Raw genomic sequence first — 26,875 nt, 5'->3', positions numbered from 1 at the left:
AGATAAGCAGACTGGACGCGATTGGAATACATATGTGCGTCACTGTAAATCTACCGTTTTTTCGAAATCCACTAGGGCCGCGCTGCAGTGTTTAAAATGAAAAACAACTGACAGTTGCATAAAAACTGACAGTCTTGACAGTTGTTCTGTTGTTTTGTTTTATGTGGTTAGAGAAAATTTGTCTACAGAAATTTGAAATTGTATTATTAACGTTATTATCTTTTATAGGAGGCAGACGAAGTCACATTTTATTAATCGTTGGGACAACTTTATTCAGTTCATTAGGTAATTTCGCAATTTTTATGGTGAAGAGGTTTAGCAGTCTCTTCGTTTTAGGTAAATATTGTGGATTGGTAAGGAAAACGGATTGAGCATGAATTTGCTTCGAAGAACGTTGTATGAAAAACTTCGGTTAATCCAGAATGCGCACTGCATGTCTACAGGCGCCACGACGCACGTCGCACAATCCCTTCAAATTGAACAATTGCGCGAACGGGCCCTTATCCGAATTGTCGGCGATGAGATCAGACCATTCCTCCAAGGACTGGTAACGAACGACATTGAACATTTACAGCGCAATTCATCGGCAGTTTATGCGATGTTCTTGAATAAAGGAGGAAGAATGTTATGCGATTCCATTATATACCGATCGCAGCATGAGAACACGTTCTTTCTTGAATGCGACGTGAAATCTGTGGATGACCTGGTTCGGCATTTGAAGTTATTCCGAGTGCGGAGAAAAATCGCTGTGGATTCGGTAAACGCCGACTACTCGGTTTATGTTGTTCATGGTGGCCTGAAAAACGCGGAGGTGAACGAAGCGGTATTTCCAAAGAAGACGGCTGAACCGTCTGTTGACAAGGACATTGTTCTGTGCCAGGACCCTCGCTTAAAGTATCTCGGGACAAGAGTAGTGGTTCCCAACAAATATAGTCCGCATACTATCCAAAAATTCTTCCCTGATAATGAGTTGCTGCCTGCTGATCCCGGTAACGATTACGTGTCCCTTCGTTATAAACTCGGCGTCGGCGAGGGAGTTGGAGATCATCCACCTCTGAAAGCGTTCCCAATTGAATCTAACGGCGACTATCTGCATGGCATCAGCTTTCATAAGGGTTGCTATTTGGGGCAAGAACTCACTGCGCGAACTTATCATACTGGCGTTATCCGAAAACGCTTGATGCCAATAACGATCTCCGACCCATCTACCGCAAGTGATCGGGAAAGCGATATTAAAACCTCGAAGGGGGCGACGGTTGGTAAGTTACGAGGGCAGAAGAATGGATTCGGACTAGCCTTGATGCGAATAGAGAAGATTGCGGATAGCGGCTCGTTGACATTGAACGGGAGCGTATGCACCGTATCGAGACCTTTCTGGTGGCCCGGAGCGTTGCCGAAAACGAAAGCAGAGGCAGCTACTGCGGAAACACAAACGTAGCTATCTTGGTTTTATATTCTAAGTAGATAACGTTGTTCTAATTTATTGTTGAAATATGTTCTATGGTTTTACTGCAAGACGCAAGTCAAGTAGTTTGATTCATTAATAATTTGGGGAATATCGTCATATTGCTTCCGAGTAGACGGAAAAATGTTCATCAACCCTTTAGTGCATTCAACTGACTTGACGTGTTAGTTTGCAATGAAAGCTATATATACGATTGGTTCACTCAAATGGATTGGGTTCCATATTTCCCACAGTCGTAAATTTGTCCGGATGGGGCTGGGCCACCCTGGAAATCACCATCTAGTGTATTAACCAATCATTATATCTGAGTGTCCGGATGGCTCAAGTGGTTAGAGCGCTGGGCTTTCTTAGCGGACGGTCGCGGTTCACATCTCACTGGTGGCGGTAGGATTGGTTATCGTGACTGGATGTCGGACACCAGTCGACTCAGCTGTGAATGAGTACCTGAGTCAATTCATTGAATATTTTTGTTTGGAATGAGTTGTCCTGAGCTTGACGGTTTCGATCGCAGGGCATAGGCGATCTCATCAGACCGTCAAACCAATATTATAATTTTAAAAGTACGGTCGCTCACGAACAGAGTAGTCCGCGCACTGAATAGCAGAAGTAATTTGCTTCTCAAATATGTGCAGCCCGCCATCAAGGCTCAGGAGAACTCGTCCCAAACAAAAATTTTCATTTTATTAGCTTAAACAGTTTAGGTTCTAACCAGGCGATTTCGGTCGTTATAATTCATACCCTTGGCGGGCTTTGAATTCAATAAAAACGAAATAAATGTCACCTGTTGCCGCTTTCGGTCACGCTCCGCAGGGTAGAGGCGTTGAGGCAGCGTCTGATGAGATCGCCTGTGCCCTGCAATCCAAACCGTCAAGCCAATGCTATAATTTTTAAAAGTACTTCATTGTTATTTCTAATTGTTTTCCAAAAAAAATAAGCTTCAAGATCTTATTGACACTGTGCCCCAGTTTCGTTTACATGATCCTTAATGCTGTACAGGCGATAAACTCCCAGCAGCGACAAACAAACGCACAAGTGATTAGCTCGTAGAAAACTTTCGAAGTGGGACCTTCTAGAAATTTTTGCGCCATCCTTAATTTTATGCTGAGATATTTTAAGTGCTGTCTTTAGCAGAAACAATTCTATCTAGATATACAAATTGTTCGACTTCTTCGATGTTCCCTTCAGTCTGAGAACTGTTGGTATTAATTTTGAGTTCGACTCTGCTTACTTCGTTTTTTGAATTATCATCATCAACAGCGCAACAACCGGTATCCGGTCTAGGCCTGCCTTAATAAGGAACTCCAGACATCCCTGTTTTGCACCGAGGTCCACCAATTCGATATCGCTAAAAGCTGTCTGGCGTCCTGACCTACGCCACCGCTCCATCTTAGGCAGGGTCTGCCTCGTCTTCTTTTTCTACCATAGATATTGTCCTTATAGACTTTTCGGGCTGGATCATCCTCATCTACACGGATTAAGTGACCCGCCCACCGTAACATATTGAGCCGGATTTTATCCACAATTTGACGGTCATGGTATCGTTCATAGATTTCGTCGTTATGTAGGCTACGGAATCGTCCATCCTCATGTAGGGGGCCAAAAATTCTTCGGAGGATTCTTCTCTCGAACGCGGCCAAGCGTTCGCAATTCTTCTTGCTAAGACCCCAAGTCTCCGAGGAATACATGAGGACTTGGAAGATGAAAGATCACAGTCTTGTACAGTAAGAGGTTTGACCCTATGGTGAGATGTTTCGAGTGGAACAGTTTTTGTAAGCTGAAATAGGCTCTGTTGGCTGACAACAACCGTGCGCGGATTTCCTCACCGTAGCTGTTATCGGTTATGATTTTCGACCCTAGATAGGAGCAATTATCAACGATGCTCGATCTGGATGAAGGTAGTTTGTATGTCTCGGGTGGTTCTTCCCATGATGTCATGATGGCATTTACCTCAGCATTACGGATTACTTTCTCGAGGGCCAGGTTAAAGAAAACGCATGACACGGAGGGCATTCTCTGTCGTCGAATGGTCTTGGGAGTGATCCTGCTGTTTTTATCTGGCCTCGCACATTGGTCAGAGTCAGCCTAGTCAGTCTTATCAATTTCGTCGGGATACCATTTTCTCTCATGGCCGTGTACAGTTCTACCCTGGCTATGCTACTATAGACGGCTTTAAAGTCGATGAATAGATGGTGTAACTGTTGTCCATATTCCAACAGTTTTTCCACCGCTTGCCGCAGAGAGAAAATCTGATCTGTTGCTGACTTGCTTGGAGTGAAGCCTTCTTGGTATGGGCCAATGATGTTCTGGGCGTATGAGGCTATCCGGCCTAGCAAGATGGAGGAGAATATCTTATAGAAAGTACTCAGCAACGTGATACCCCTATAATTGCTGCACTGTGTGATATCTCCCTTTTTATGTATGAGACAGATAATGTCTTGTTGCCAATCATCAGGCATTGATCCGCTGTCCCATACCTTGAACACAAGTTGGTGAACCACTTAGTGTAACTGGTCGCCTCCATATTTAACTAATTTTGGCTGTAATTCCATCTGCTCCTGGCTTCATCCTGCTGACTTGTTTGTAAAACTTCCGCGCCTGGTGCGGTTGCTCCCTGTACTTTTTGAGTTCACAGATTTCTGGTTCTCCCAGGCTTCCTTTTTCCGTCTGTGAAGTCGCTTCTCCGCTCGACGGAGTTCGTGATAAGTCTCTGCGCGTCCCCACGTTCTTTGAGAATGCAACATAACTCGGTATGCAGCATTCTTCCGTTCCGTAGCTAGCTTACGTTCATCGTCAAACCAGCCGTTCCGACTCCTTTTGCGTGTGAGGCCAAGTATGTTTGTGGCCGTATCAATGATAACGTTCTTCAGGTGATTGCGAAGATCATTTGTTGATGCTTCATCTCCAGGACCTCTGTTGACTGCGGTCATTGCGGCATCCATTTCCCTCTTATAGGTGTCGCGGACGGCTGTGTTGTGGATGGCTTCAGTATTCACTCTCATCTGATTGTCAGAGGGGATTGTAGGTGGTGTCGTAATTCGAGCTCGGAGCACCATACCAACGAGGTGGTGGTCCGAGTCTATATTTTCCCCCCTATATGTTCTGACATTCATCAAGGCTGAGAGGTGGCGGCGTTCAATAAACACTTTGTCAATTTGGTTGAAAGTGGTCCCGTCTGGAGAGGCCCACGTATGTTTGTGAGCTACTTTCCGCGCAAACCAGGTACTTGCAACAACTATTTCGTGTGATACTGTTAACTGGATAATGCGCAAACCGTTATCATTGGTATCCCTATGTAAGCTATGGGAGCTAACGTGTCGCCTGAATACGGGCTCCGTCCCTACTTGACTGCTGAAATCTCCAAGTATGATTTTGATATCATACTTGGGACAGGCTTCGAGGGTCCACTCAACTGCCTCGTAGAAGTTATCCTTCTCCGGCCCTGCAGTCTCTTCTGTAGGGGCGTGAACGTGTATGAGGCTTATATTTCTAAACTTGCCTCGCAAACGCAGAGGGCATAGCCTTTCGCTTATATTTTCAAAGCCGATAACAGCAGGTTTCATTTTTTCGCTGACTAAGAAACCTACTCCGAGCACATGGTTTACTGGATGGCCGCTATAATATATGATGTAGCGGCTCTTTTTCAGGAAACCGGTCCCTGTCTAACGCATCTCCTGTAACGCTGTTACATCAGCCTTATATTGGGACAGGGTATCGGTTAGCTGCTCAGCAGCATTCGGTCTGTACAGGGAGCGTACGTTTCATGAGAAAATGCGTTAATCGTTAATCCGTTGTCGTTGGCGGGTTCGTCGTTGTAAGATCCATTCTGTTCGAGGCTCCTTTCGTGGCTTTGTAACATTGGTTTTCCGTCTAGGGTTGTCAGCCCTGCCCAATCCCCAACCTGGAGGACCAGTTGGTACATTTTGCCCCGTTTTTAGGCGCAGGAGACTCGTCTTCATCCTTCTCCGTTTGCAGTTTTCATAAAGAAAGAACTCCAAGCGATCACCACGTGGAGGTGGATATAGGGTTTGGTAGTAGAGCTGTTGGTGTTGGCTCAGCAGACGTTTTCCAGGTTTTATGCTCCATCGTGGGTACCAATCCACGTTTCGCCCTGGGTCCTACACTACCCTTTGACCGCGTTTTCTGAATCCAAAGCCATTTGATCTATGATTTGGTGAGAGAAGACGCGCATGTCGTCAGCATAATTGAGGTGTTTCGCACAATTCATCAAACCCCGCCACGTTCTCCGGCCAAGGCAGCATGGAGGACGTCACTGATTACCCTGACGGACCTGCTTTTAATTTCAAATTTCTCTGAAATTTTACCTGGATACAGCACATAACATTTTTCGCTGTTATATTTTACTTCTTTTTGTTTAGTTTTTACCCCGTTCACCAGCGGGGTCGGCTCGTCGTGATCAGTTTCGCCATTTCGTTTTATCAAAGGCCTGATCTGGATGCAGTCGCGAGGCTTACAAATCCCCATCCATCATATCAAGCAAGTGAATTCTCGTTAGCGCAAATTACTTGTCCATACCATCAAAGGCGCCTCTCGCCGTTATTTTTTACTTGAATAATAACTATTATTTTCTCCGGCAAGCCTTCCGCTTTCTGTCGAAAGTCTTTCCGAAATCGATGAAGAGCATTTAAAGCGATGATCTAAACTTCATTTCATAAGCTTTGTTCATTTACTAGGAAAGAATCCCCTAGATTTAGAATGGGTGCAAGGAAGAACTTTTCGGCGACTAAAGAAGCTGCAAAGATTGTTTCGCTTCTGTTTCTGTCGTTACGGTGGCTTGCCATATCATTGAAAAGGAGCGGAACTCTACCGAAAGTTATGTGTGTGTCTGTTCGAGGTGGGAGGGATGTACAGTATCTGAGCACTCATCAGCACTTTCTTGTCTAGAATGACTTCCAGATATTTCACTTCTTCGAAGAGTTGAAGGGTTTTACCTCTCATCCAGGAGGAAGCAAAGTCCATCCAGTTTTCTCCTCTTACAATTGTTGTTTTATTTGGAATTACTGAAAGTCCATGCCTGAGGCACCAACTGTCAATCAAATTAATAGCGCGTTGTGTACTTCTACAGCATAGTCACGTCATACGCATGAGCTTCAGCGTATATTGGCCGGTTTAGCAGTTCGCATAAGATGTGTCAATCAAAGTGGTCCACAGAAATGTCGATAGCGACAGATCGTCGCTTCCGTTGCTAGGTAGTTTCCGCACAGTTATCTCTGCGTTCGCATAGCATAGATCCACTTAATTAAAGTTCCATCAACACTATGCTCTCTGGGGGCATCACAGTCCACGGACACCCATTGCGTACTCGCTTTTCAGAGAATGAAGAGCAGACTCACACCACGCTGCTAAACATGTTGGTTCCTATTTAGTGGGTGTGTCCTTAGCGCCTTCTCGTGAATGTGGCGCTCAACCGGTCTCTTCTGGCATTTCAGTGAAAATGATGTTAAGTTGATTTATCTGAAGTTCTTTGGATCTGAATAGAAATCTTTCCCATGTTTAGGTATGAAGACTACCTTAACTAGTAGCAAGATATCCATGAAATATTTTTTAAGAATTTACTCTAAGTGGTCTGTACCCTCCTTTAATATCGCTGTATAGATGCCATCCATGCCAAACTCTCGCCTGTTCATTTGTAACAAGCGCACTCGCAGTGTCATACTTCTTCTTGCAACACTATCATGCTGAAAATTCTCTCTCCCTCTCATTTCTAAGACTTTTTCCACCGGGGGGTATATTTCGAAGAGGGTTTTTAGAGTTAACTTTGGATTTTGTGAAAATTCCATCCGGTTTTCTAGGCAACTCCAGCTTGGCCGACACATCGTTATTAAGGACTCTGCATAGTCTGGAAGTCCCAGTTTCATCTTCCAGTATTCTGTAAAGGAGTCCCGTTTCGGAAGTTTAATAGCCTCTATGAGTTCCGGAAGTTTAACCAGTCTTCATTCTTATTGCTTTTACAAATACGATTTAGAAGTGTTCCCAAGTCTTTGCAGTTGTCGGTTTCACCGTGGAACCGTTTTACCGCTTTGGCGTCGGGAAATAGGACAAGCCTCGTCAAAGCACTGTAAAAGTGTGCGCGTCATAGTTGGCAATTGATCTTCTATCACCGAAGGAGTCCTTAGTCGTCTAGGGAGCTCCACTTTGTTGTTTTACAGACTGTTCGCCTGCAATAGTCAGATTAAATTATAAGTAACAGTGAGGGTGAGACTTCATCTAGCATTCGCCAGTCTCTAATCAAATCTAACAACTTTGAAGTGTAGATTGTGGTGTAATTACTTCTATTCTTCTTGGCTCGTGGGGTCATCAGACTAGATGAAGTGATAAAATCAAACAACTTCTCTCCTCTAGGACTGTATTTGCCACTACCTCAACAAATATGCTGAGCATTCGCATCACAACCTATTAAGAATTCACGTCGACTTGATTCTGCATACACTACCAGATCATTTAGTTCTTGCGTCAGCGGAGAACACAAAGGACCATAGTATAAATAAACGGAGGAAACTATGACGTTTCTCCTCTTGGTGTAAGTTGACCGCAACAAGGTTCTGGGAACAGAATTATTTCAGCATGGTTGCCTCTAATAATTTTGACATCAGGACGCAGGCTCTCGATATCAAGAATCTCTCATCGAAGAAGATTCTAGTCCTTTACTGATCTAATACTCAGATTTTGTTAAAACGAACCCATGGCTCTCGTACCAGAAATATACACATAAGGACAATCCTACAACTTTGCCAGCTTTGCTCTTGTTGTTAGGAAGAGGCTTTGGTATCTTATGTTTTTAGATATAAATGAAGTCTAATGTGAAAATTACCGCTAACTGAAAAGTCGACTGCGCCCAGTGTGGATCTAACCGGTTTTACCTGCTTGGCCTTCTGCCGAAAGTTCCACTTTCTTGTGTCGAATTTTGCTGGACATCGCCGCACTTGGTGGTGTTGGAACGTTCATATCATCGTTCTTAAAAAACTTCGCCTTCTTTTGCAGTGCCTTCTGTTGTCGTCGGCTAAGAGGGTCTGCACAGAATCAACCCTGAGGTTCGTGAAAGTTCGATTCAGTTTTCTAAGAGAGTCCAATTTGACCGACTCATGTCTGTTAAGAAGTCGGTACAGCATGAAAGTCCCTTTTTCGCCTTCCAATTTGCCACAGTATGCTCTAAAGGAATCTCGCATCGAACGTTTTACGAGCCTCTTCTATTCGCGCTATGAGTTCCGGCATTTTAACCAGTCCTAATTCTTATTACTTTTGCAAGTACAATTCTTGCTGTTTCCTTAGTTTTGATCGGTTCGGCAATCTATTAAGAAATCGAGATCATTTGATTTTACATACGCTAACAAATCCTTTAATTCCTGCGGCGATGGAGGATATAGAGAATCATAAAATAAACAGAGGCAGCGATGACGTTTTCTCTCACTATTGAGCTGGCATTGTAATATGACTGTAACTTGGCCCTGGGAGCAGAACTGTCTCAGCATGGTTGCCTCTAACAATTTTGACATTCGGACACAAGCTCTTAATCTTATGGACCTTTCATCGTAAAAGATATTTAACTGGTATTCATGAACTTTACCCTCTGGTGTCCGAAATCAATGCCCGTTTTCTGTTCACCCAGTATGCGGATGATCTTTCTTTCGAGTGTCAGGTATCCAACATCCGTGTCGGATGCGCAGTTCGTTTATCACAATGGTGAACTTGGTTCATCGACCAGGACTCAACGCTGGGATTAGATACTGGAGCCACTTTAAAGCAGCCTAATAAAATGTTATATGTTTGAGAGTTCTGGTGAAGAGCTCTTTCCATCTACATCACTACAAAGTTTGTTACCTCTTGGATAAACTTGCTGGTTTTCTAGAATCGAGAATTATCGGTTGATATTTGGTGGAAAAAAATCTTCTTCCTCCCCTTAATCCAACATAAAATGTTGCCAATCTTATTTTGTCAAAGCCGCAAAATTAATTTAGTTTCGGTCTACACAATTTTATTGCATCCTCACTCCGAATAGTCAGCTCTTCAACGTGGAAGACAGATTGGGTGACGTATAAAATAGAATTGTACGCCCGAGTCACAATCCCTGGGAAGCGCATCAAATTGATTGTTGGAATTGAGAAGACAACCCAGATGATTACAACTAGTATGGGCATGAGAGAAGCTTTCGAAGAAAGCTCAAGATGCCAAAAAAGAGTAAAACACTATTGCGGAACTCGGATTTTGCAAAACAGAGGAGAACGATAATGATGCTCCTCAATCGTGTCCTGAAGTCGCTAGCTGGAATCGCTATAAAGAGACACAGAACGCTCTAAAGAAGAGCATAAGATCGGCTAAACGGTCATCATGTCTCCATGATGATCGCGAAGAGACAAACTCTCTTGAGGTAACCTCAAAGTTGAACCGGATTCTGGTTGAAGAACGTAGCAAGAAGCTGGATTATTTACGTTTACAGAACGGGAGGTACACAGAAAGCGATGAAAAAACGGGAAACAGGCAGCATCCAAAATCTAATCTCGATGCCGACAGGTGCAAACAGCCCTCAATCGAGAGACTAGAATTTGCCATGCAAAGTAGTATCACTGGAGTGAGTAAAATGGGTATTTAACTCGTTCCATAGATACAAGGGTGCAGGTCCGGATGGCATCATTCCTGCGCTAGTAAAGAGGGAATGGATTCCCTGGGTCTGCATATTCGGAATATATATCGTGCATGCTTAGTACACGCTTATATTCCAATTAACTGGCGTTATGTGAAGGTGTTATTTATTCTCAAACCAGGGAAACCCACCTACACAGAGGCAAAAAAGATTAGAGAGACTAGTAGATCGGTTCACAAGGGATACACACATTCCTAAGTGGCCACTTCACCATAGGCAACACACCTACCAGAAAGGCAAATTCACGCAGACATCACTCCATGAACTCACGGGAAAAATTGAAAACCTGATGTCCGAAAAAGAATACCCTTTAGGCGCATTCATGGACATCGAAGGTGTTTTCATTTATGCCTCATTTGCGGCAATTTGTGATGCGACAAGACAGCATGGAATGGAACCGCTGTTACTCAGTTTGATCCTTCACATTCTAGAGTGGTGAAAAACCCACATATTGGTTGGCCAGAAGGCTATTGAAGCAGGATGCCTTAGGGCTGCCCACAGAGAGAGGTTCTCCCTCCACGGTTATGGCTCTCGGTAATGGATACCCTGCTGTCGCTCTTGGAGGACAAAAAAGTCCTCGCGTAAGCATTTGCGGACGACCTAGCCATAAAATTACCGGGAAGTTTGCGGACACAGCATGTGACCGCTTGAATGCAACTCCGCAATGGACTCACGGTGAACGCTAGGAAGACTGGACTAGTTATGTTCACTAGGAACGTCAGGTGGGGCAGCTATACGCTACCCACCTTAGCAGGGGCGGAAATCCAGCTGGTACAAACAGTCAAGTATTTAGGAGTACATTTCGACTCCAAGTTAACGTGGAAACACCATATCCAGCAACAATATCAGAAATCCTGCAGATTGCTCTGGTGCTGAAGGAATGCGATAGGTGGGGACTTTCATCAAAACGGATACACTGGATGTATACATTCAGAATAAAACCCATTTTGATGTATCCATGCATCATCTGCTGGACGAGACTGAACTTTGCTAACAGCAGGAAGCTGCTAACGCAGATTCAGATGCTTGGTTGCCTAAGTATTACTGGAGCAATGAGCATTACGCCGACTGCGGCACTTGAAGCTATCCTGAATATACCCCCCATTCACTGGAGGAGGTGAAACGAAAAGCAGCCAATGACGCATATAGACTCGATATCATTGGAGCATTGAAAGGCGGCCAATCATACAGTCAGGCGTCTATCTGGAAATTCCTTGACAAACATCCGGTAGCTCTCGGGCGCAGGGGTGTTCTTGGAAAATCCGATTATGGAACTGGCCTGACCCCTCGGAAAAATGATGACCATATTCCAGGCGGAAGTATATGCCAAAGAAATAGGCAGGTGAAGAATGTCTGCGATAAAAATGGAGGGGTCACACCATTCGAATCTGTTCCGACAGTCAAGCGGCATTATCAGCAACGACATATCAAGTCAGTTGGTGTGAAGCTGTCATCAGGTGCTGCTGAAACTTGGCCGACTAAACGAAACATTATTGATGTGGGTGCGGGAGCACTCGAACATCGCTGGTAATAAGGAGGCTGACAGACTGGCTCGCCGAGGGTCTGAATCCACAATGGTGAGGCCAGAACCAGCTCTTAGAATCACGCCATCCACTGTTAAGTCTACTCTGAAGGGTGAAATTGCAAGGATTCACGCAGCCAAGTGGAGAAATTTGAATTCTCGCCGGCAGGCGAAAATCCTTGTGAAAGAACCTGGGGTCGCCAGACGATTTACGGGGATAGTACCATGGCCTGAATGCTCGGAGCTGCGGCTCCCCCAGTAAACTAAGCCCCAAACGCCAAACTTCAAAATCTCCGCTAAAATTGAAACTATCAATATGGGGATGATTTTCTTATAGTATCAGTGGGGGATACCGACTTTAAAAAACAAGGATGGAGTTCCTCAGGGCCACCTTGCTCAGAAGATACCGGGGCTCGTCTTCACACTGACAAATTAGCTTGACAATCCCTTGGTCTGCTCTCTGATAGGTGACGACGTCATTAAAGGCATATTAATATAGGTTTTCGCCGATTTCTCGGTGTGAGGAGAAGCTCTGAATTTTAATTCGTGGGTTATTCAATTTTAGCTTCGGATCCCACGTAGATCAAGAAATCATCTCGTAGCAGGAAGGACTTAGCACTCAACTCAAAATATCTTCAAGATCAGTTCTATCAATTGGCTTGGGAAAAGAACATTGGGAGGATTGTCATCATCACAGATTCTAACGGCTTGATGCCATTAGAGCCCCCATCACTAAGACCCCTGTCAATTACCTGGTTGCTCGCATACACGGTGAAATGGGGAAGGCCCGGCTGAAGCATGGTGCCGTCGCGTGTTACCCTGGCCAAGTGAAAAGGCCAAGGAAGCAGCAGGTTCGGTTACGTGGCAGGCTTGTCCACCTCCCGCTGGTGGTTTCAGATATCTAGACTTTGGTGCGCAACCTAGTGCAGAGTCGAATGAAGTCTATAAAGGGAGCTCAACAATGGAAGGCAAATCCTTCGCGGGTGCTTACCCGGACATACACCAAAGGCCATGTTTAAGTTCCATGGATGTGAAGAAAGTTAACAAATTATCTAAAACTTTCTTTCATATTTGGCAGAAATCGGATTGCAAGTGCTGTGGGGTGAGGAAAACAAATGATCACATTATTTTGCAAAAAATGTGCAAAACACGGGCCTGAGTAAAATTGGATGAAAAATGTCAACTCCTTGGCTAGTATGTGTGCGCAAGCTGGTTTAACGCCATTGAAGGATTTGGTCAGGTATATACAAGAGACCAAAGACAAGACTTTAGCTGTTTTGCTTTCCTTTTTAAGGTTTTGTGTGAAATAAAACCTTATAAAAATCGATTCAATGTCTGTCTGTCACACCTGATTTATTCGGAAACGGCTGAACCTATTGGCATAAAATTTGGTAAAAAACGTGTGGTCTGTGAATCCCTTTACATATAGCAATAGTAGCTATTTTCTGTCGAGTTGAGTTCTGAAAGTTTGGTGCAATTTTTTTACATAATAGAGGGATGTTGGGTATCAAATGAAAGGGATCGATTAGGATTTTTTGAAACTGCTCCTCTTTTTGATATTGGGTGCAATAAAGGGCAGTGAGGGCTCAACATGTGCGTACCAAAGAGTGAAATAGGACTCGTCCAATGAGCCTTGAAAGTTAAAAGCCCACTATCGGCAGCCAAGATTAAGGAATATTGAAAAATTGCTCTAAAAAATAATAAGTACAAAGTACCGACTTTCGAAAAGGCTGAACATGGAAAAAAATTCAATGGTTCACGTTCGAATATGAAAATAATAGTTCCCTCATGGTTATAAGGGTGAAAAATTGTAGAAGACCTATGGGGAAAAGGATTCTATGTGCAGGAATATATGGAAACAATGCCGCGTTACCAGTTATAAGGCATTGATTTGCTATTTCAAGCCTTGAGCATAGGTTGTTATAGTTGTTTTCCTCTATCCAATAGGTATCCGGTCTAGGCCTACCTTAATAAGGAACTTCAGATATCTCAGTTTTGGACCGAGTCTTGCCAATTCGATATCCCTAAAAGCTGCCTGGCGTCCTGGCCTACACCATTGCTCCATCTGAGCCTGGGCCTAACTCGTCTTCTTTTTCCATCATATTGCCTTTATAGACTTTCTGCCCTAGATCATCCTCATCCCTACGGAAGAAGTGATCCGCCCACCGCAACCTATTCAGCCGGATTTTGTTTACAATTAGACGGTCATGGTATCGCTCAGAGATTTCGTCGTATATCCTCCTGCAGGGGCCAAATATTCTTCGGAGGACTGTTCTTTCGAACGCGGCTAAGAATTTGCAATTTTTGTTGTTAAGAAACCAAGTTCCCGGAGAATACATGAGGACTAGCAACATTTTCGTCTTCTACAGTAAAAGTTTTGATCTTATGGTGAGACGTTTGGACCGAAAGCTGAAATCGGCTCTGTTGACTGCCAACAATCGTGTGCGGATTTCATTGGCGTAGCTGTTATCGTTTGATAGGAGAAATTATCAACTGTCTCAAAGTTGTAGTCTCCTATCTTTATTCTTCTCGTTTGACCCGTACGGTTTGATGCTGTTCGTTGGTTTTTGGTACTGACGTTGCCACTAAATATTTTGTCTTGCCTTCATTGATGTGCAGCTCAAGATCTCGCGCCGCCGGCTCGATCTGGATGAAGGCAGTTTGTATGTCTCGGATCGTTCTTCCCATAATGTCGATATCGTCAGCATAGGCCAGTAGGTGAGTGGACCTAAAGACTGGCCCTGGCATTTACCTCAACATCACGTATTCACTTTTCCAGGGCCAAGTTAAAGAAGACGAATGATAGGATATTCCTTTGTCCTATACCGTTGTTGATGTTGAGCGGTTTCGAGAGTGATCCTGCTGCTTTTATCTGGCCTCGCATATTGGTCGGGTTCAGCCTAGTCATTCTTATAAATTTCGTCGGGATATCGAATTCCCTCATGGCCGTGCACAGTTTTACCCTGTCTATGCTATCATAGGTGGCTTTAAAGTCGATGAAACGATGGAAACGATGCAACTGATTCCAACAGTTTTTCCATCGCTTGCCGCAGAGAGAAAATCTGATCTGTTGCTGATTTGGCTGGAGTGACGGCTCTTTGGTATGGGCCAATGATGTTCTGGGCGTATGGGGCTATTCGACCTAGCAGGATAGCGAAGAATATCTTATAGATCCTACTAAGCAACTTTATGCCTCTATAATTGCTGCACTGCGTGATATCTTCTTTTTTATGTATGAGGCAGATAATGCCTCGTTGCTCGGGCATCACTACGCTGCTCCACATCTTGAGCATAAGCTGCTGAACCGCTTGGTGTAATTGGCCGGCTCCTTATTTAACCAGTTCGGCTGTAATTGCATCGGCTCTTGGGGACTTATGATTTTTAAGTCGATGAATTGCACGAACTGTTTCTTCTATACTTGGTGCCGGCAGTATTTGTTCGTCGTCTTCAGATGGCGGGACTTCTAACTCGCTAATGTTCTGGTTGTTGAGCAGTTTATCAAAATACTCAACTCATCGCTCCAATATGGTCATTCGTTCGGAACTTAAATTTCCTTTTTTGTCTCGACAGGATGAACATCGAGGTGGGTAAGGCTTCATCCTGCTGAATTATTGGTAAAAATTCTGCTCCTAGTGCGACTGTTCCCTGTGCATTCTAGTTAACAGACCTTTTGGTACCTCTGGGCTCCCTTTTGAGAATGAGCATTACTCGCAGCATTCTTCTCCTCTATTACTAGTTTACATTTATCGGCGGATCCTTCTTTTGCGACTGGGACCAAGTATGTTTGTGGTCATATCAATGAATACGTTCTTGGTTGTGAAGATAATTTTGTCAATGCATCATCTCCAGGACCTCTGTCGACTACAGTTATTGCAGCATCCAATTCTCCCTTTCTAGATGTTGCGGAGGCAGTGTTGGGCAAATATATTCTTATTTGTATTCGAAAAAGTGAATATTTTCGTATTTACACAAGTGAATACGAATACGGCTACATTCTTATTTATTCGTATCTACGACTGTGAATACGAGTTCTGTTGGATTCATATTTCCAAGTGTGATTACGATTTTTTTTATATTGAAAGGTTAGTATTTGCCTGGATAGCAAATATTAGCGTCTTAGTGATCTGAGGATGTTGTATGAGTGTATGGAGCAGTCGGGCTTAATATCTAACAACTAAATTAGAAAGCGTTGCAGGTGTAGGCAAACTGCATATAAACTCGAAAGATATTTTCAAGTCTGAGGAATTGTTTTGTGAAGAGAAGATACTTGAAAACAAATACATCTACTTGTGTGTTTGGATCAGAGATCAGATAGGCAGATGTCTATGTCAGACAAATGTCTGTTTCAATTTAATTAATTAATTAATTATCGGTCAGCATGTGGAAGTGGAGGTAGGGTTTGGTAGTAGAGCTGTCGGTGTTGGTTTCCCAGGTTTTATGCTTCATCGTGTTAGAGTGACGGGTGTTAGATTCATACATACATACATACATGTGAATGGAGGGTGCAAATTTTTTTTTACAGAATGTAGCGAATATTTTTCGAAAATGGTTCAATATTTGATATTGGGTGAGTGAGGGCTCGAAATATGACCCCCAAAAAGTGTAACAGGTCTCGTTCTCGGAACCTATCCAACCGAAAAATCTGAAAAAAATCACAGTGGTGCATCTCTACGAAATCTAGGCCTCAAAATATATCCGGTTTCGATATCTGCACAAATAAAGTTTTTTTTTTTTTTTTTTTTGGGAGTAGGGTAGGTGAATGCGTTTACGCACAGAGTGTTGGACTCCCGCAACAGCACGCTGGCGGACTACCAACTAAACACCTCCCCGTCATCAGAGAACTAGCCTGGAACCGTTTGACACATTACTTCGGGCTAGCCCTCCCGCTCTCCCGGCTTTGGGAGCCTTCAAGTCAGGGAATTCCTTTCACCCCTTACCGTCCGATCCCTCTGCCGGTCGAGTTCAATCTTCTTCGTAGTAAGAAGAGCCCGAACATAATGCGCAATACGATTCCAGCTGCCAGCGCTCTTCAGCATCTCTCTGACAATGTTGTCTGGAGAGAGCTCCCCTGTGTCTGCATAAAGCTGCTGGCGGAGGCCGTCCCTCCTCTCGCAAGAGAAAAAGGTGTGTTCAGCGTCATCCGCCACTCTATTGCAGAACACACAGTCAGGAGATCGCGCCTTCCCAACCCTGTGCAGGTAAGACTGAAAACCTCCATGCCCACTTAGAAGTTGGGTAAGGAAGTAATCAATCTCACCGTGCTTTCTGTTCAACCACGGGTCTAATTTGTCGATGAGCCGCGCAGTCCACTTGCCCCTTGGCTCATTTTGCCAAGAAAGTTGCCACTCGTTAAGGGTGCGTTGACGTTCTTCACGGGCAACCACTTCTCTTAAGTTTTCGCCCTTACGGCGATAGATAGCTTTGCGCTCCTTGGCAAGGAGGGCAACGGGGATCACTCCCGCAATCACCATCACAGCCGGTTCGGAGACAGTGCGATAAGCAGACGCCACTCGCAAAGCTCCCCGCCTCTGCACTTGAGCGAGGCGTTTACGATGCACCTCCTTGTCAAGGGCATCAGCCCATACCTCCGCACCATAGAGAAGGACGGACTGCGTTGCTCCCATGAGGAGACGTCTCCTAGTTGATATAGGGCCGCCGACATTCGCCATTAGCCGACTCAAGGCCGCGACTCCTGCTGCAGCCCTGTCCGCGGCTGCTTTGATTTGCTCGAAGAAGCTCATCTTCGAGTCGAGCATTAAACCAAGGTATTTAACCGTTGGTTTTGACTCTATAGTCAACTCGCCGATCGATATGGGACGCAAGGTCGGGATTCTTCCTCTGGTCAGGATGACTACTTCGGTTTTTTCCAGCGCAAGGTTGAAACCGTGAGCAGTCATCCATCCGCTTACCCGTCGCATCAATATGCCAAGTCTGCTTTGCGCCTGTTCAACAGTGCGTCCGGCAACAAGTGCCGCAACGTCGTCTGCATAACCGACCAGGCGCGACTCTTCAGGCATATCGAGTCTCAGCAGACTATCGTAGGAAGCGTTCCAGAGGTCCGGCCCTAGGATGGATCCCTGCGCTACTCCCGACGTGATTTCCATCCTCCTCTAGCCCTCTAGCGTCTCATAGAACAGGGAGCGGTGTTTCAGATAATCCCTCAATATCCGCAAGAGATAGCTTGGCACGTGAAAGGAGTTCTCTAGTGTGCCCAGCATATCTGTCCATCTCACGGAATTCAAGGCATTTCTGACATCAAGCGTTATGAGGAGCACTATCCGTCGAGATCGGCGACTGTGTGCCCCGGCTCGATTAAACGCATCTACGACCTCCATAACAGCATCCACTGTAGATTTCCCTGTTCTAAACCCGAACTGCCTTGCGGATAAGTCCCCGGCAGCACGGATCGCTTCAGCGAGTCTACCCCTGATGAGCTTCTCGAGCACTTTTCCGGCCGTGTCAAGCATACACAGCGGTCGGTATGCAGACGGGAGCTCCGGATCTCCTTTACCCTTACGGATCAACGCGAGTCTGGCCACTTTCCAGCGAGAAGGAAAAATGCCCTCCTTCAAGCACGCGTTGAACGCTTCGAGCAGCAATTCTGGCCGTTGGCGGAACACCAGTTTGTAAACTTCCGCCGGGATGCCATCAGGACCTGGCGCCTTCCTGTTTTTCATAGTGAGAACCGCTTCTTCGAGTTCTCCCATTGTGAAAAGGGGGCAATCCACGACGCTTTCCGCGCTGTTTACATCAAGCCGTACAGGGTGTCTGGGGAACAATGCCCGCACAATGCGGTCCATCTGGTGTCCATCTGGTCGGTGCTCAGTATGCAGGGCTTCCGCAGAGCCCCGATTTTCCGAGTGACAAGCTTATAGCCAAGTCCCCACGGGTCATCATTCACCTCATTAATAAGATTTTGCCAGCCGCGAGCTTTGCTTTTATTTATAGCGCTGCGGAGTCTCCTTTTTGCTGATCTATATTGTGCCTTTATGGCACATGCCTCCTCGTTGGCGTACAAACGTTGTGCCAAACGGCGGAGCTTATGACACTCCTTCCGTAGGTCGGCAATTTCCGCCGTCCACCAGTACATAGAAGGCTTGTCGCGCCTGGGGCCTCTCCGGGGCATGGAAGCCTCACACGCCGTCGTTATCAGATTCATCACTGAATTTACGACGGTGTCAGCTGCGACACCACCACCCCCCGGAGTGCCCCCCAGCGCGGCCCTACCTGCTCCAAGAGCTTCGACGAACCTTCCGATGTTCACCTTCGCGACATTCCACACGCAGGGGGAACGTCGTGTTGGTGCTCGCCGGCAAGTAGCGTCAAACACTTCGAACGCAATGTACTGATGATCACTTGCCGAGAAGTCTTCTAGGACTCGCGACCCGTCCACCGATGATGCCAGAGATTCCGACGCAAAAGTTATGTCGGGAATGCTTCCTTCACAACCTGAGCGCCGAAACGTTGGCGTGGATCCGGTGTTTAAAATTACGAGCCCGGTTCTCGCCGCCATTTCCAGAATCCGTTTCCCTCTGGAGTCTGATTGAGGCATGCCCCATTCAAGAGCCCTGGCATTAAAATCACCGCCAACCAGGATTCGTCCCTCCGTGTTCGAAACGGCGTCCTCCAGAGCATCAAGCCGGCGTTGAAAGTCCGGAATCGACTCATTCGGCGTCAGGTAAACGCTAAAAAACGTTATCCCTAAACACCGGATCCAGACAAATCCGTCCCCCCGGCCTTCGGCAAGAACACGAAGTCGAACGTCGTCCCGAACCCAGATAAAGTTAATAATAGTATATTTCCACATTTTAGAAATTTACCCGGCACTCCCCTTATGTTCATCCAAGAAGCACAAAATTTGGCATGCGTGTAATGAAGAACATAATGCATAATTTGGGGTCAAGCTTGAAGAAAATCCAACTATTATTAACAAAGTTATAGGGGGTAAAACTACCATTTTTTGTCAATTTCGTGCACTCTACAACCTGCATGACGTCATCACATCGTCAATACCACAACGAAATGAGTTCTTATGAATGGGGTCGCAAAGAATTATTTTGTTTTAGTTTTTTAGTCATTTGTGTGCTAATGGACTTTGCGGGTAGTGCCTAATTCAAATAGATATAAGAAGTAAATCGGAAATATGGGTACGATCAAGTTATATACGTGCATATATGTTTACAGTATTTGGAAATAGTCAGTTTGTTTGTTCAGGGTGAGCGTAATATCTATGACTGTAATATGTACGTATGTTTGATAGTTTGGAAAAATATGAAGGAATAGGTTTGATTTGTAGCTATATATGGATAGAAAAATGTGCGTTGAAATTTCTTATATAAGATGAATACAAAACCTTTATACCCGAAGCGCGAGCTTCCGGTATTCCGACTTGTTTTGGAAGGCATGGTATCGTGCCACGAGAACGACACTTTTTGAAAAAAGGAAAGAAACTCTAGCACCAGATCAATAAAATTCCTCTTGGGCTCTGTAGGAATTACATGATTGCCTAGAAAATATTTCGCACTCCCCACTATTCCCTCCTCCTTTCTTGAAAATAGTTTGAATTATCGAGGTATTAAGCCAGGAGATATCAATTATAAGACTTTTTAAGTGATCTCGATCATAAAAGCAATATGAATTACTGAGATGCCTAAATGCACGTTTTTTATATACCACTTATCGGGGCTTTCTCTTGGGAGGAGTTAGTCAGAAATACGAATATTCGCAATACGAAATATTGAACTTCAACGTTATTAAAAAAATCAAATCCTGAAAATCATACTTGGAATGCAGTGAACTAAATCAGCACCTACACGTTTTGGAAATCATTTTTCCTGCTGAAAAGATATACAACACCACGAGAAATAAAAAATTGAAGAAGACAAAATGCAGCTTCGATTATTTACTCGGGGAAGAAGTCGGTCTGCTAACAATATAAGAACGAGTTTTTCGGCAGATATATTTCAAATATGACAGCACAAAAAGACAAAGGCCACTCACTATAGAAGGCTTCGTAAGAATTTGAAAGACCTAGAAAACAAATCCCACATACTAAACAGGAAAACGAGAACTGGGCTCGTTTTGCAAAGGATAAGGCAGATCATTTCGCGAAGCAGTCAAGTCCAAACCCAGCCCGAAAAGTTGTCTATTATCCAATACCGCGTGTAAAGATAATTGTGCTGAGGATATAAATTAAAATAAATAGGCCTTCTAATAAAGCTCCTGGCTACGAATTTATTACAAGGAGAATGCTGAAAGGATTGGCAGAGGTAGATCTAATCAAGTTACTACAAAAAAGCAATGCAGCGTTCAGTTAAAATACGTTAAGCGGCCAAGCTATAAACGTCCCAAAAGTAAGTAATCGTTTCAGCCAATATCGCTACTCCCAAGAACTGTCGTAAAAATTGCTTGAGATCCTAAAGTGTATTAGAGCACCGATTCAAGGTAAAATACCAAGGACCAAAATCTGAATTGAAAAATCAGCTTATGTACCGTAGTGCAATGGTCAGGTTCCAACACTGTTTCTGTATACCAGTGGTGATGTCAAAATAGTGACATTTACTAATGATACTGCTATCCTTATCACAGATAAAAATACTGAGGAAGCAACAATGAAGTTAAAAAACCTGTCGACCAGATTGCAGAATGAACCATGAAACGGAAAATCAAACTAAATGAAATCAAATTACATGAACTGCACTGGCAAGAAAAGTGAATGCGGCGAAGCCCATCACCAATGGACAACACGTGCCACAGGCGAATGAAGTTAAATATGGATTAAGGTTTGACACTCGATGCTAAACTTAGCTGGAAAGAAAATCATGAATCATGCCAGATATAGACAGATTTATGGCGGTTGGGAAGGAGTTCCAAACTCACCGTCGATTATGAGTTACTAATTTATAAGCAGTGTTGTCAAAAGAAAAAAAAAAATCATAATCATCAACGGCGCAACAACTGGAATCCAGTCTATGCCTACCTTAATAAAGAACTCCAGACATCCCGATTTTGCGCCGGGGCCCACCAATTCGATATCCCTAATAGCTGTCTGGTGTCCTGACCTACGCCATCGCTCCATCTGTTATCGTCTTCTTTTTCTCCTATAGATATTGCCCATATAGACTTTCCAGGATGGATCTTCCTCATTCATACGAATTAAGTGACCCGCCCACCGTAACCTATTGAGCCGGATTTTATCCACAACTTGACAGTATCGCTCATAGATTTCGTCGTTATGTAGGCTACGGAATCGTCCATTCTCATGTAGGGGGCCAAACATTTTTCAGAGGATTCTTCTCTCGAACGCGGCCAAGAGTTCACAATTCTTCTCGCTAAGAACCCAAGTCTCCGAGGAATACATAAGGACTGGCAAGATCATTGTCTTGTACAGTAAGGGCTTTGACCCTATGGTGAGAGGTTTCGAGCGGAACAGTTTTTGTAAGCTGAAATAGGCTCTGTTGGCTGACAACAACCCTGCGCGGATTTCATCATCGCAGCTGTTATCGGTTGTGGTTTTCGACCCTAGATAGGAGAAATTATCAACGGTCTCGAAGTTGTATTCTCCTATCTTTATTTCCCCCGTTTGACCAGTGCGGTTTGATGTTGTTGGTTGGTTGGTTTTCGGTGCTGACGTCGCCCCCATATGCTTTGTCTTGCCTTCATTGTGCAGCCCAAGATCTCGCGCCGCCGGCTCGATCTGAATGAAGGCAGTTTGTACGTCTCGGGTGGTTCTTCCCATGATGTCGATTTCGTCAGCATAGGCCAGTAGTTGGGTACCTCTTGCATTTACCTCAGTATCACGGATCACTTTCTCGAGGGCCAGGTTAAAGAAGACGCATATTAGGCATCCCCTTGTCGTAGACCATTGTTGATGTCGAATGGTCTTGAGAGTGATCCTGGTACTTTTATCTGGCCTCGCACATTGGTCAGGGTCAGCCTAGTCAGCCTTATCAATTTTGTCGGGATACCGAATTCTCTCATGGCCGTGTACAGTTTTACTCGAGCTAGGCGGCTTTAAAATCGATGAATAGATGGTGCAACTGTTGTCCATATTCCAACAGTTTTTCCATCGCTTGTCGCAGAGAGAAAATCTGATCTGTTGCTGATTTGCCTGGAGTGAAGCCTCTTTGGTATGGGCCAATGATGTTCTGGGCATATGGGGCTATCCGGCCTACCAAGATAGCGGGGAATATCTTATAGATGGTACTCAGCAACGTGATACCTCTATAATTGCTGCATTGTGTGATATTTCCCTTTTTATGTATGAGTCAGATAATGCCTCGTTGCCATCGTCAGGCATTGATTCGCTGTCCCATACATTGAGTACAAGTTGATGAACCACTTAGTGTAACTGGTCCTCCAATTCGGCTGTAATTCCATCGGCCCCTGGCGACTTATGATTTTTTAGCCGATGAATTGCACAGACTGTTTCTGCTATATTTGGTAGTGGCAGTATTTGTCCGTCGTCTTCAGTTGGCGGGACCTCTAACTCGCCGATATTCTGGTTGTTCAGAAGCTCATCAAAGTACTCAACCCGTCGCTCCAATATGCCCATTCTGTTGGAAATCAGATTTCCCTCTTTGTCTCGGCAGGATGAGCATCGAGGTGGGTAAGGCTTCATCCTGCTGATTTGTTGGTGAAACTTGCGCGCCTGGTGCGGTTGCTTCCTGTACTTTTCGAGTTCACAGACTTGTTGGTTCTCCCAGGCTTTCTTTTTCCGTCCGTGAAGTCGCTTCTCCGCTCGACGGAGTTCGTGGTAAGTCTCCGCGCGTGCCCGCGTTCTTTGAGAATGCAACATTACTCGGTATGCGGCATTCTTCCGTTCCGTAGCTAGCTTACGTTCATCGTCAAACCAGCCGTTCCGACTCCTTTTGCGGGTGGGGCCAAGTATGTTTCTGCCCGTATCCATGATAACGTTCTTTAGGTGGTTGCGAAGATCATTTGTTGATGCTTCATCTCCAGATCCTCTGTTGACTGCGGTTATTGCGGCAGCCATTTCCCTCTTATAGGTGTCGCGGAGGGCTGTGTTGTGGATGGCTTCAGTGTTAACTTTCACCTGATTGTCAGTGGGGATTCTAAGTGGTATTGTTATTCGAGCTTGGAGCACCATGCCAACGAGATAGTGATCCGAGTCTATATTGTTCTGACATTCATCAAGGCTGAGAGGTGGCGGTGTTCGATCAACACGTGGTCAATTTGGTTGAAAGTGGTCCCGTCTGGAGAGACCCATGAATGTTTGTGGACCGCTTTCCGCGCAAACTAGGTACTTCCAACAACCATTTCGTGGGACCCTGATAATTGAATAATATGCAGTCCATTATCATTTGTATTTTAATGTCAGCAATGGGAGTCAACGTATCACCTGAATACGGGCTCCGTCCCTACTTGGCTGTTAAAATTCCCAAGTGTGATTTTGATATCATATCTGGGGCAGGCTTCCAGGGTTCTACTGCCTCGATGAAGGTATCCTTCTCCGACTCTGCAGTCTCCTCTGTAGGGGCGTGAACAACTAAGAAACCTACTTCGAGCACATGGTTTACTGGATGGCCACTATAATAGATGGTGTAGCGGCTCTTCTCCAGGAAACCGGTCCCTGTCCAACGTATCTCCTGTAACGCTGTTACATCAGCCCTATATTGGGACAGGGTATCGTCTAGCTGCTCAGCAGCTTCATCTCTGTACAGGGAGCGCACGTTCCAGGAGAAAAATCGTTATTCCTTTGTCGTTGCCGGGTTCGTTATTGTGTAATTCGTCCAGTCCGAGGCTCCTGTTGTGGTTTCGTAACAAGTTGTTTTCCGTGTAGGGTTGTCAGCCTTACCCAACCCCTAACCTGGAGGACCAGTTGGTACAATTTGTCCCGTTTTTAGGCGCTGGAGACTCGCCTTCGTCCTTCTCCGTCTGCAGCTTTTCGTTAAGAAAGAGCTCCCAGCGGTCACCACGTGGAGGGTGGAGATAGGGTTTGGTAGTAGAGCGGTTTTATGCTCCATCGTGGGTACCAATCCACGTTTCGCCCTGGGACCTATACTAACCTTTGACCACTCTACTTTAGTATTAAAAAATACAATGGAAAAGTGTTAAATGGTACTTTTATTTGAGCATAATTAGGTTTGGCACGATATTTTTGGTACACTGCGAGAATTTTTGCTAAGAGAGAAGAGGTTGAACATACAACTAAACAAAGTATAAGACAATAGAATGAAAAGATCAAAACAATCACTCCCATGTATTATAGACTTCATAAGGAAAGCAAAGAAAAATTAACACACCCGAGTAGGACAAGAGCATTGGCATAGCAAGACAAATGAACGTATTTTAATGAAAATTAACCAAATTTGACAGAAAGTTATTGAATCATAACGGGTAAATTTTCGTTCATAGCTTTCTACAATGCCTTCTCGAAAGAGATGAAAGATGTACTGATTACATTCAACATAAAAACGCCAATAGTTTAAGTCTAAACTAGGCTGAAGCTAAACTTTTGTTTGGGATATGTGCTAAGCCCAAACCGAGTGAGAGTAAGTTGCTCTTCATACGGTTCGATACGACATTAAGTCAATGTGGACTTGTAGCCCTCATACTTCAAAAAAATGTTTGTTTACTTTTGCTCCTTCACACATGTAGGTTGTTTTTCGATTATTTTCGGGAATGAAAGGTTTTCTTTTTGCCGGGCAACTATAAAACTTCGCTACCCACAGTAAATCTGTTCGCCCGAGCATATCGCAACTTCTTCCTCCAATGTTATGACGTTTTTGAACGGATTTTTAAGGTTTTGTGTGAAACAAAACCTTATTAGAATCGATTCGATGTCCGTCTGTCACACCTGATTTATTCGGAAACGGCTAGACCGATCGTCACGAAAATTGGTAGGAGTATGTGATCTGCCATTCCCTTTACATGCAGTAACTGACGCCATTTTGTGTAAAGTTTAAGGGGGGGGGGGCTCCTCATACATGTGAAAGGAGGGTGCAACATTTTTTTCACAGAATATAGCCATGTGGGGTATCAATTAGTGCTTTTCGAAACTGGTTCAATATTTGATATTGGGTGAAACATAGGGGAGTGAGGGCTCAAAATATGACCATCAAAAAGTGTAACAGGTCTCGTTCTCAGAACCTATCCAACCAAAAAATCTGAAAAAATCGCAGTAGTGCATCTCTATGAAATCTAGGCCTCAACATATATCCGGATCTGATATCTGCACAAATAAAGTTAATAATAGCATATTTACACATTTTGTAAATTTACCCGGCACCCCCCTTATGTTCATCCCAGAAGTACAATTTGGCATGCGTATAAAGAAGAACGTAATGCACAATTTGGTGAAGTTTGAAGAAAATCAAACTGTTATTAACAAAGTTATAGGGGGTAAAACATGACGTCATCATCACATATCAATTCGTCAATACCACAAAGAAGTAAGTCCGTATGAATTGGGTGGAAAAGAATTATTTTGTTTTAGTTTTTTAATCATTTGTATATGAATATCAATTATTCCAACGGGACATGTATGTATGTAGGTATATAGTATGATATATGCGTGCTAATGGACTTTGCGGGTAGTGCCTAATTCAAATAGATATAAAAAGTAAATCGGAAATATGGGTACGATCAATCTATATACGTGGTCGTTCCACTTTGTGTCCAACTCAGTGGGTTATTTTATACCTTTTACAAGCTGGTGGACTGCCTTTACCGAAACGCTGATGTTGTCAAATATTAATTTCGTTTTGGTTTCTGTTGAAAGGTATCTAATTAATTTAAGAAGTACCGAGTTAATGAGAAAGTGCTGGGGCACTGATGAACTTCAAAAGGTGTTAAAAATGTAGTACCTTTGTTATCAGAGAGCTAACACTGTTTACAAGTACGGTATACAGCTCCTGGGGCTGTGCTAAGGCAGCTAACTAGAAAATCGCACAAAGTTTACAAAACAAAAATGCACATAATTGACAACTTGGGAAACGATTTTGCACCGGTGTCTGTGTATATAAAACAACTTCCCCGGCATTCACAGATTTTTTCTTTTCCCACAGGCCTAATGTCAACCAACCACTCAAGTCCGAGGGAGTCACATCAGCACTCTACTAATGAAGACTCGGAAGCAAAACTGCCACTTTCATCAACAAGCAAAGATCCAAACGAAAAGGAAATTAGCAGTGACTCAAAATTTCAAGTATCAACCGAGCCAGAGCCGCGTATCCAGTTCCGTTGCGAAAAATGCGACATCGATGAATTG

General features: G+C 44.3%; 1 protein-coding gene across 1 annotated transcript; it reads left to right on the top strand.

Annotated features, from left to right (window-relative positions):
- Positions 1 to 72: 72 nt before the first annotated feature.
- On the top strand, positions 73 to 26,875 carry LOC119651144 (putative transferase CAF17 homolog, mitochondrial). Its single transcript, XM_038054548.1, has 4 exons — positions 73 to 166; positions 229 to 285; positions 337 to 1,434; positions 26,673 to 26,875. The coding sequence occupies exons 3-4, from the start codon at positions 374 to 376 to the stop codon at positions 26,725 to 26,727; spliced, it is 1,116 nt and encodes a 371-aa protein (XP_037910476.1). The 5' UTR covers positions 73 to 166; positions 229 to 285; positions 337 to 373; the 3' UTR covers positions 26,728 to 26,875.

This window comes from Hermetia illucens, chromosome 3 (assembly GCF_905115235.1).
Source record: "Hermetia illucens chromosome 3, iHerIll2.2.curated.20191125, whole genome shotgun sequence".
Classification (NCBI taxonomy): Eukaryota; Metazoa; Arthropoda; class Insecta; order Diptera; family Stratiomyidae; genus Hermetia; species Hermetia illucens.
Note: the sequence above shows the minus strand (reverse complement) of the source record. Positions and strands in the feature narration are given on the sequence as shown.